The 11,258-nt window shown below is 46.7% G+C and overlaps 1 protein-coding gene across 1 annotated transcript; it reads left to right on the top strand.

Annotated features, from left to right (window-relative positions):
- Positions 1–8,036: 8,036 nt before the first annotated feature.
- Positions 8,037–10,976, top strand: LOC104400231 (sulfate transporter-like; the record flags this gene model as incomplete). The annotated part of the gene is made up of 2 exons (XM_010023839.1): positions 8,037–8,573; positions 9,381–10,976. Coding segments are annotated over 2 exons (2,133 nt in total), but the record flags the coding sequence as incomplete, so codon positions are not given.
- Between the last annotated feature and the right edge of the window lie 282 nt (positions 10,977–11,258).

Here is an 11,258-nt window from a genome sequence, read left to right as displayed (position 1 = left end):
ATAATTAGTACCTGTTTTATTTTCTATAGATTGTATATGCTAAGGCATATTGCTGTTCTCTAATGTGCAAATACACAAAATACTTCAGTGTTGGATGGAGAATCAAGTCTTCACTGAGTAAATATACTGCCAAAAATATGTATTTGAATTCTGTCTCTCCAGCTCTGAAAGCACTTGGCTCTGAGTCTCGCTTCCAGATGATCTCAGGACTCTACAGGAAGACAGGAAGTGAAACAATTTGCTGGACTTGGGTCCAAGTTTTTTATGTCTAATTTTTAACTTAAGGAAGCAAATTTTCTGGATAATTGAAACTCAGCTGAAACATGGTTAAGGAGAGGTAAAGCCTCATTTTTGTGGAAAGCATGTGATGCTCTGAGTTCATCAGCCTCTCGAGTCCCTGACCATCGTCTCTGGTATCTTGGTATGATTTTATTTAAATTATTCCAAATTCAGAATAATTTTAGATATTTGTGACATAATATTTTTCAGAATAAACAAAATGGCAGATTTTGGCTGGAGTAGCTTTTTCAAGCTGGAGAATCAGTTTAACCAAACAGGACCTCAGGAATGGAGTAGATCACATCGGTTGGCTGACCTAACCAGTTTACCAAATGGGTTATTTGAATAACATGTGGAAAAGTTGTATAGTTACGTATACAAGATCACTTCTTACCATGACTAATTTGTGCAGTAAAAACAAGGTACAAAGTTTCCCCCAGTGCAGTGGTGGAGTCGAGGGTGCTGGTGGAGCATCAGCCCATGCTGGATGGGTGTTTGCTGACACAGGCCTTGCCTTGTGCCCAGCATGGGGGAGATGTGTTGCCTCCAGCTCTTTGTTGAGCACTGTGCTCACTGACCAAATGGTTGTGATCAGAGCTGTCTTTTGTCCATCGTTGTCTCCTGTCCTACAATCAGCTATGGGGTACAGCCCCAGCATGTTATTGACCCTCCTTTACTCTGTCTCTTAGATCTCTATCACTTGTCATTTTTAAATGCTAATGTGCCTTACTGTCATTGTAACAAGCATTTTCTATTGAATAAGGTAAAATCTTTTGGATTTCTTAATCACCATTAAAAGATTACATTTGTGTTTTCTGTTGTCAGGCATGTGCTTAATACCTTAGTAGATGCTGCAGCTATATGTTTTAAAAAGAGAAGCCACACATGTTTGAGCATTGAGTCCCCCAGTCCCTGTTTCTCCTGACAGTTGTGCTCAATCCCTGCAGTGTATACACAGCTGCGTACGCTGTTCTCCTGCACCGTATAGTACATGCATAGGCACACATGGAAGTTTCCTGCCAATGTAAAACGGGGCATTGACTGACAATATACGTGGTCAGCAGCAGGATTCCCTTCTTCTGACTTCAGTTCTGTGTACAACCAGGCTGCAGTTTGTCTCGTAACAAGTGATAAGCAATGCGAGGGTGATGGTGTGCTGTTTGCCGGTGAGCAGCACCCTCCTGTGGACCAGGTCCATATTCTGAAGATGCAAGAAATATGTTCAGGTTTGGTGATACTTGTACTTTACAATATGTGTACTTGCAGCACATGGTATTACATATTTAGCCTTACAAAATCACTGCAGTGTGTTTCAGTGTTGACATAACAGCTTATATGACTTGGTCAGGTCATGGCCAGCCAGAGTCAGAGCAAAAATCAGAGCTGCTCTGGGTGCAGTTCTGGGCAGTTACTGTGAGCATTATCTCTGCACGCATGCCCTTGAGTTCTGCAAAAGATTTTCTTAATCCAGCACTGCTCGCTCTTACCTGAGGATGCCTTTTACCTTAGGAAACCTCAGAGCACATGCTGTAATTTTTGTGTTGGTGCCAACAGAGTGGTAGGAGCACTCAATTACGGGGAATGCCAGCAGGAGCTTTCTGCTCTCCTGAAAAGCATGGGACAGCCATTGCCTTCAGCTGAGTGACTGATTGCTGCTGATAAAGAGCTACCAGGCAATCAGCAGCACCTCTTACCTGTGCTCCTCAAGGCTCTATCTTACCTGTGGACAACTAATTCTCACCAAACATGCTCCTGTGCTAGAGGAGACACACACCCCCCAGCCCTGTCTCCTGGGTCACAGCCTGGTGGAAGCTGCTTGGGAAAGGTGTACTAGGGGTCCAGTCCATGCAGAGCCCTTCCAGCACCCGGTAAGCTGCAGGGTAGAAACTTCCTGAGCACCAAGATCTTTGTCACAGCTTTTGCAGCACTTCTTCATGAAGCTTCCTTCACTTTCCCTTTATTGTCACCTTTTGACTTCCACCACAGCCTGTGGCAGCCTGTCTCACTTCCTTGTGTGAAAAAGCTTCTCCTTCAGTTTAAAATCTAATAGGAGATCCAATCTTCTTGTATGGCAGGTAGTTGGAGATGTGCTGTGGTTTCTAGGCTTCTTACCCATCTGCTGGAGCATCTTTCTGTCCTGTGGCATTGAGATCTGCCCTCCATACTGTGCCTCTCCACTGCCTTGGTGCGTGATGAGCTGTGTTGAGTGCTGCTGGGAGAGCTTGGGAGATAGCACAGCTCTGCCTGATACAGACTCTGCCATCCTACAGTGGGGCAAGTTGTGGTGCCTGCAGGTAGGGTGACCCCGTGAGCCAGCCAACAGCTACAGGGGGAAGCAGCATCCCACCAACATGGCCTTGGTGCCGTGAAGGGCTCGTGAGCAGCACACACAGGTCAAGCCTGAACTGATGCCAAATGACCTGGGCTGAATGCCAATTCAGTATGAAATAGAGATATGTTCCCCTGACTTTATTCCACTGTGTTCATCTGTAATCAATTTAATCTGTTTACAGAGCCATTATAGCATTTTTCAATTACCAACTTGATCATTTGGAAAAGGGTCATAAGCGCTGGACATTTGTCATGCAGCTTAAAACATGAAAACAGCACAAAGTGCCGCAAGAGCTGGCAAGGAATTATTTTTACCCTCCTTATATAAATTGAGAGTTCTTCCCAAATACTTTTTATGATGTGCTTGGAAATGCTTCTTTTTTCCATCTTCTAGGAGTGGGCATCAGTGCTGGAGGAAAGACTTGTAGCAGGATGTTAGCAGAGTGGACCAGTGTGCACTGTCCTCAATGGCTGCACAGTTGATGGGGGGTTGACCTCTGCAGCCACATCCTTTTAGATCTGCTATCTCTGCACGTAGTCGCTTTGCAAGGACATATGGTCCATCTCGCAGCTTTCAAAATAGACTAAAAAACATTCCTTGCATGTCTGCCTGCATGGTTAATTGCTGGGAGTGAGCTGTAGCTTAAATAGATGCTCTTTCTCACTATTTATTTGTAGGTTTCTTGATCCCTCTCAAACTTTGGAGTGCTGTGACTGCATTACCATGTGCAGTCGCAGGGTGAGTGACACTTTTGGCCTCACAGTGTTTATGTCTAGAGAGAACTTTGTCTTCACATTGCATGCTCTGCTGTGATCCCTGCATGTCAACATAAACTTCCCTGCAAAGTAGTGGGAGGCTGCAGAAGCCGTTTTATTTTCTGGGATGAGCCGGTGTACTGCTTCCACATTCTCTGTTGTTATCTCTTACAGAAACATGGATAATTGCTTTCCAAGAAACCATCAGAGAGGTTCTGTTCAGGTTTTCTGCCTTCGGGTGCTTTTGTGGCATTTTGCTGTGTCTCGGCAGTGGGACCTATTCTGGGCTTGTCTCCTTTTCCTTGTTTTTCCCTTTAAAAAAAAAATAGAAAAGATATTTTGCAAATGTATGCATATTGAGAATTCATTTCCAAGTGGAACTGAACCAGCAGCCATCTGAAAAGACTGTCGAGTCCCATATCTGAAGGGAAAGACAAGCATCTCTCTTAGATACCTGGCACCATTACCTGGCTCACTTGCCTTGTTTTTCTATAAAGCTGTGTGTGATAAGTAACTGTGGAGCAGAGAGGTGCAGCCGTGTACCAAGCCAGGCTGGCCTATTTATGGAGCCAAGAGATGTGTGCTGCTATTTGAAAGGCTTCCAGAAGCTGAACAGTTGTAAGTGTATTTACAAGCCTTAAGGCAAATCAAAAATCCTTGTGCAGTGCAGTTAGCTCTGTTCCAAAGGAAATGAGAGATGCCAGCTCATCCTGTTAAACAGAAGCGATGCATTGACACAGCAGCAAGACTTGAATTTGCAACTCTTACCCACTGCAAAGTGCCTGAGTAACAATCTCAGACACCATTTCATGATTTTTTCTACTTTAGGGTAGAAAACACAACAGCCCATTACTGCATTTTCCTTTGTCCCTGGAGCTTGTGCTTCCACTGCTCTCTTGCTAGCTGGCTGCAATGGCTGTTGCATAGATGGATGTTATGTTGCTCACATACTATGCCATAACTGAAAACTTGGGATTTCATGCTTTCTGCTTGTCTTGAAAACAGAGGGTGCCATGTTACTGGCAGGCAACATCCTGCCTACACTTGCATGGTTTAAGTTAATACCATCTGTCCAACCCAGCCTTGCCCAGAATGGAGCTAAGCAGTTACGTGAGTTTATAGTGGTAATAAGGAATGACCCTTGAAGATGAGTTTGAAAACAAACAGTTTCAGCAGTTAGCTGTTGTGACCTTGCATTTGGAGCAGTGCAGCCTTACTCAGATCAAGGTCACATGAAGTTCTGTTGTGGGTTTCTTTTTTTAAGCTGTCTGGTATACATTTTCTAGAGCAAATGTGAAGTATTTGCAGTTCCTGCCCTTGCCTCGCCTCATGCAGTAACATAAAACATAAAATGACCTCAGAGCCCAGAGCCTGTACTTCTGTCATAGAGAGGACCACGCAGAACCTGCTCTAGCATGAAGGCTGGCTGTGAAGAGTCCAGTGCAGAGAACCTCTGCAGAACAGAAGTGCATGGGGAAGCCAGCTGGGACAAGAAGCTTGAAAATGTAATTGCAGGGAAAGTATGGAATATTTTGAAGTTGAGTGTATGAAAGCAACTGGGAATTTGTGCACGAGAAAGGGAGGAAAAAAAAAATGTAGGGGAGGATGGCAAGAGAGGCACAGAAGCAGAAGGAATGGAAAAGAACTGCTCACCAAAACCTATGCCCTGGGGAGGTGGAACAGCGTGGCTGTGTGGCTTATCAAGCTCTTATCAGGTGGTAAAGCAAATCATAGTAAAGAAAAGAGTTCCAGATTATGTGAGTGAATGTGGAAGTTGGAAGGAAAAGCAGCAGCAGGCTGTGAAAGCAGGGGGGAGGTTATAGGTAGCCTAGATACTGTCACAAATGGAAAAAGTGCTTTGTCCCATTTTTGTGGTGGACAGGTCAGAGATCCAGAACTGGAAATTAATGCTTCCTAAATAAGATCAAACCCCAGAGATGAATTGTGCTCAGATGTGTGCCATCCCAGCAAACAAGCTGACTTAAAAGACCAGCCTGGACAGCTCTTCGATGAGCTGACTCCCCAGTTCTTCAGTGACTGAATTTCAGGAGGAAGGAATCATACAGAAAATGGAAATTTGGGTCATTTGCTGAGAAAGAAGGTGGAAAATCCAAATCAGTAAATAGAGACTGCATCAGGCAGGCCAAGACACAAAATGAGCAATATCTAGGAAGGATTATGAAGCATATGAAGGGATCATCTTTTAAAGACAGGAGGAATGACAAGGCTAAGGAAAGATACAGTCCATTACTGAAAGAAGGGAAAGGGGAGCTATCAACAGATGTACCTGAAAATATATGAGCTGTGGAGGATTGGCAGAGGATAAAGAATTCATATAAATAGCTAAATACATTGAGCAGCTGCCTCCCCTGCCATGTGCTCTCGTTTCTTCCTGCTGCCAGAGAGCACTGATGTTTCTTATTTATTTACTTCTAATTACTAAGATTCAGGCTTCCACTGATGAGATAAATGTAGCTCAGGATGCTCATCTTCCTCTTCTCTTCCCTCAGGGTGTCTCCCCAGCATCTAAATCAAAGCCTTATGAAAATGTCATCTCTCCACAGCCCATACCATCTCCCCTAACGCTTTGGGCTCTCAGCCCCCTCCCCAAGCCCAGAACACAGTGCCAGAAGCAGAGGCGGGGGCTGAGCTGCCTCACTGCCAGGTGTTCATCCTGCTCCATGGGGCAATGGCACATCCAGCAAAATCTTAGGGTTGATGGAAAAGAGATGGAAAACAAAGGGTGAAGAATGAGGTGAGTGGGAGTGTGTGCTGAGAGGTCTGGTGGAGGTTGTTTACAGGGATCACAAGGGCAGAACAGTTACAGCAGGTATTTATGAGGCTGCTGTTTCAATTCAGGATGATGGGATATTACCTTTTTTTCCTGACCACTAATGCAGTTGTTCACCTTTACCTACAAAAGACATTCAAACCTGCACTTTACTGAATCGTGCTTATTTCTGCAAAGCAGAAATCCTTTATTTGTGCTAAAAAAATCCATGCTGGTCTCTAAAAGGCACATACAGAAGGTGGATTGTGCAGGTTTGACACATCATGAGTTCTTTATCTACCTAGAAATACCCTGGGTCATCACACCTTCGCTGTCTGTGCAGACCTGTGTCTTACAAAGCCCCTGTGAAGCTGGTGCTGCTGGAAGCAGCCAGGCAGCGATACAGGCACATGGGGAGCAGCTTGCAGACAGCTACTGGGAAAGAAAGGTCATTCTGGAGCAAGTTTTGCTTTTTGATTGGTTTTTGGAAGAAAAATTTGTCCAGAGTAGATGAAAACCTGAGTGGGCAAGCCTGGCAGGATTTGGGCAACCAGGCTCGCTCAGTTCAGGGAGGGGCAGAGCAATAGCATACTCAGGAAGATTTCTTTGCATCATTCCCCTTGTTTAGCAAACACAACTCCAGATACCAGCAATACTGTTATCTGGCAGGAGCACTTCTCTAAACCCCTTCAATTATTTTTAATGGCCAGAACAAGTTTTCATCAAAAATACTCTCCCAGAACGATGTTTGTTTTCAAAATACAGCTCTGTTTGGCTGGCTGCACTTTCTTCATCAGCTGGAGGGACATAAAAGGGCTGATCACTTGGCTGAGTAACTCAGATCTCTTCCCAAGGGACGTGGCACAGGGTCCAGAAGGAAAGCGAAGGCAACAGGTTTGCAGTCATTAGCCTCATGCTTTATTTGTTCAGTGCGTGCTGTGAGGTGAGGAGACAGGTCTGTCCACAGGGGAGAAGCTCCAGGTAGTGAGAAGACACCCCGTGTATCTCTGTGCAGCCAGAGGTAAGAGATTTGGGATGGGACTAGTGATGTGAAACAAACTCATAGGGCAGGAGAATGGGCTTTCTCATCATCCCAGTTCAATGTCTGAATGCAGCCGCTCTGGATCTCCTCTCACGAGAACTCCTCTCTGTGTGTACTGTTCATTTTTGACACAAAGGTTTGTTTTGTTGTACCTGCATTTTGACTGAAATTCTTGGAGCAGCTCTGGGAAGTGCCTGTGTTATTTAACCAAACTGAAGAAGTGGGATGCTTTCATTCTGCAGACAGTATCCCCTGTGATGGGCCTGTTTGATGCAAGTCAGCAGTGTAATTTAAAATTTTGAAATGTTAAAGGAAAAATTATTTTGCAAACTGCCTCTTTTGTCCATGCGTTACATTCCCAAAGCACCACTCGACATTTTCAAAATAGGTTTTGCTTAAATGAATGTGTCATCAGGAAATGCAGAGTTCCCAAAGAAGTGTTAGGTTCAGTGGAATAATATTGTCTGATTTTAGCCCATTTTGTTGTCCTGTTTCAAAAAAAGAGGCATGTTAGGAAGGAGCACAGGGGGCTCTGTAGCTCTGTCCCCGATGTGGGCATCTGTGCCAGTGTGAATGCAATTCAAACCCTGGTCTCGGGGTTGTGGCCCATAAACGAAAACCAACAAATTAACCGGCACCATGGGAAAGTGCTTTTCTGTTTGGTTTGTCCAAGGTTGTTTTCCTTTATTTATCCATGCAATCTGCACGGGCCCCAGACCTAAGCAAAGCACCTTATGTACATAACTGCAACACTTCATGGCTGCCTGTTCTCCTGCCTTAGCTCTCTTGGTGCAATGGAGGACACATCAAGACAGAAGTCAGGACAGAGCAAAGACGCACTGTGCTCCCCAACACCAGTTTGTACATGTCAAATTGGAGGAATATGAGCCTGCAGACTTCAGTACCAAGGAACTCATCCTAAAAAAAGCCAGAGAGGTCTGCACATGCAATCATCATACCATCATCACCTTCTTCTGTCGGCTGTTCCCAGTGCTGGACTGGCTTCCCCGTTACAACGTCAAGACACAGTTGCTTGGGGATGTCATATCTGGGCTCCTGGTGGGGATAGTCGCCATCCCTCAATCCATCTCCTACTCCCTCTTAGCCAACCAAGATCCTATCTATGGAATCTATACCAACTTCTTCTGCAACATCATCTATGTCGTTATGGCCACTTCACGCCATAACTTTGTGGGCTCCTTTGGTGTCCTGTGCCTGATGATTGGGCAGTCTGTGAACCGGCACCTCCAGCTAGCAGGGTACAGCGACAACAGCGTTGGGTCTTCGCTGGTGGGCAACTCCACCTCCTCCAGTAACGGGACGAGTGCCTGTGACAGGAGCTGCTATGCCATCACTGTGGCCCTTTCCTTAAGCTTTCTGGTCGGTCTTTACCAGGTACAAATATTTGCTGTTCTGCTGTTTCCTCTCTGACCTTTCCCTGCTAGGAACTTCTCTGTGCTAAACATCCTGAAGCTCCTGTCTTGGTTCAGACTTACAAGTCATGATAGTCCATTCCTGATGTGGCTAGACCCTGACACCCTTGAATCAAATGTAGTGATTTAGAAAGCCACAAACATGACTGAATGGGGGGTTTTGTTTCCTCCCATATGACAGACCATGTCCTTGTATGTATCTGAAACATCCTTAGGATCAGACACAGCAAGGGATGAGAAAGAACCACTTTCTCACCACCCCAGTCCTGGAGCTGGGCCAGCTCCTGGTACAGGTTAGAACAGGTTTGGGGCTGGCAAGAACAGCTCTCAAGGACCCTGCCATCAGCAGAGGCTCCTTCAAAGCCCATGCTCCCTGGCGATGTCCCCACTGCCTGGGCCTAGCTGTCATTGAACAACTTCAGGCTCTGGGACTAAAATTCTGTGCATCACACTGGTTGAATGCCATGGACTGATGTTTTGATGGGGCTGCTGCTTGGAGTTTGTGTTAACTATGTGCCTTTATTGCTTGTAAGCAGACAGTGGTAGGGACCTTGTAGGCTTCTTTTTATGGCACCCTAGCCACAGATGAGCATTATAGGTGGGCCTCTTTAGTTTGTCGTACCCCAGATTAATTACTGAAGACAGTCCTCTGCCTCACACTGAATGCTCAGCAGACAGAATAGTAGTGGAAACAAACTGACATGAGTTGCCAGCCACCTCTCCCAGCCCTTCTCATTGATGCTAAAGGTATGGCTGACTTGCTTTTCAGATCCTGCTGGGGGTTTTACAGCTGGGCTTTGTGGCTGTCTACCTGTCAGAACCTCTCCTCAGTGGCTTTGTGACCGGCTCCAGCCTCACCATTATCACCTCCCAGATGAAATATCTCCTGGGACTGAAAATCCCTCGTCATGAAGGGGTAGGGTCCTTCATCCTCACATGGGTCGACCTTTTCAGATACATCCAGAACACCAACATCTGCGACCTGGTTACCAGCCTGGTTGCTTTGGCCATCATAGTGCCTGTCAAAGAGATCAATGACCGGTATAAGGACAAGATGAAGGCCCCATTCCCCATAGAGCTGCTGGTGGTCATTGTAGCCACAGTAATATCTTACTACTTTAACTTCAAAGAGCGATACAAGTCTGATGTTTGTGGGAATATCCCCACTGGTTTCAGGAATCCCACTCTACCAGATATAAACCTGTTTTCCAGCCTGGCAGTTGATGCTGTGCCCATTGCTGTTATTGGCTTTGCCATGACCGTCTCTCTGGCAGAAATCTTTGGCAAAAAGCATGGGTACACTGTCCGTGCCAACCAAGAGATGATTGCCATTGGCATGTGCAACCTCATCCCTTCTTTCTTTTACTGCTTTGCCAGCTCTGCAGCCCTGACCAAGACTTTGCTGAAGGAGTCCACGGGGACACAGACCCAGGTCTCTGGCCTGGTCACCTCCCTGGTGCTGCTGCTAGTGCTGCTGTGGATTGCCCCACTCTTCTACTCACTGCAGACCTCTATCCTGGGGGTGGTCACCATTGTCAACCTGCGGGGGGGTCTGAACAAGTTTTGTGACACCCCCCGCATGTGGCAGCTCAGCAAGCTGGACACAGTGGTGTGGTGGACAACCATGCTGTGCTCCACACTGATCACCACGGAGATTGGGCTCCTCGTGGGTGTCTGCTTCGCTCTGCTCTGTGTCATCTTCCGCACGCAGAGACCCAGGGCCACGCTCCTGGGCAAGGTCAGCAGCACAGAAATCTACGAGGACCAGTCCACATACAAGCAGCTCAGCAGCATTGCCAACATCAAAATCTTCCGCTTTGAGTCATCCCTCTACTATGCCAACAAGGACTATTTCAAGACTGTTCTCTACCAGAAAACAGGGGTAAATCCTGTCCTGCTGGCTGCTAAGCACCAAAGGGTGGAGGCCCAGGCAAATGCAGGCACAGGCAACAGAAAGAGCTTTTTCAGCACCAGGTTTGACTGCCTGAAACAAGAAAAGAAGAGGTCTGGGAAGCCTCCAGCAGATGCCTGTCCTCCCTCCATAGATATTCACACCATCATCCTTGACTGTGGGGCGATGCAGTTCATAGATACTGTGGGTCTTTCAGTGCTAAAGGAAACACGTCATGACTATAAGGAGATTGGCGTCCAGGTGCTCCTGGCCAACTGCAACCCTTCCCTCCGCCACCGGCTCCGGGAGGGAGGCTGGGCTGGCAAGGCAGGCAGTGGTGGGCAGCTGGCTTTCCACAGCATCCACGATGCTGTGCAGTTTGCTGAACGGTGGTACCATGTCCAGCAGGAGGACAGCAAGGAGAAGGATGCTCTCCAGGATGCTGAAGACCTGGACCTCCAGGTGTCTTTGTAGAGCTGTGTGTGAGGACTGTTTCCTCATAGGGATGGGCTTGGATGTACTTGAGAGCAGTTTTAGTCTTTGCAATGTCAGAGCATGCAAAAAAGACTTTGATGAACTGTCAGCAGCAGGGATGGAGCAGGAGGGTGGGGGAAGGTGTGGATTTCAGCAGACATTGCCAATAGGTGGGTAATCCAAGCAGCTGTTGTGTGGGAGAAGAGCCTGGGTGGGTTTTCACCCCGTCCCTGTCCGAAAGGTCAGTGGGGGCGGTGGGTGCCGGCACCCGTGCCTCGGGTG

This window comes from Nestor notabilis, unplaced genomic scaffold (genome assembly GCF_000696875.1).
Source record: "Nestor notabilis isolate BGI_N333 unplaced genomic scaffold, ASM69687v1 scaffold35531, whole genome shotgun sequence".
Classification (NCBI taxonomy): domain Eukaryota; kingdom Metazoa; phylum Chordata; class Aves; order Psittaciformes; family Psittacidae; genus Nestor; species Nestor notabilis.
This window is presented reverse-complemented; position numbering and strand designations above follow the sequence as displayed.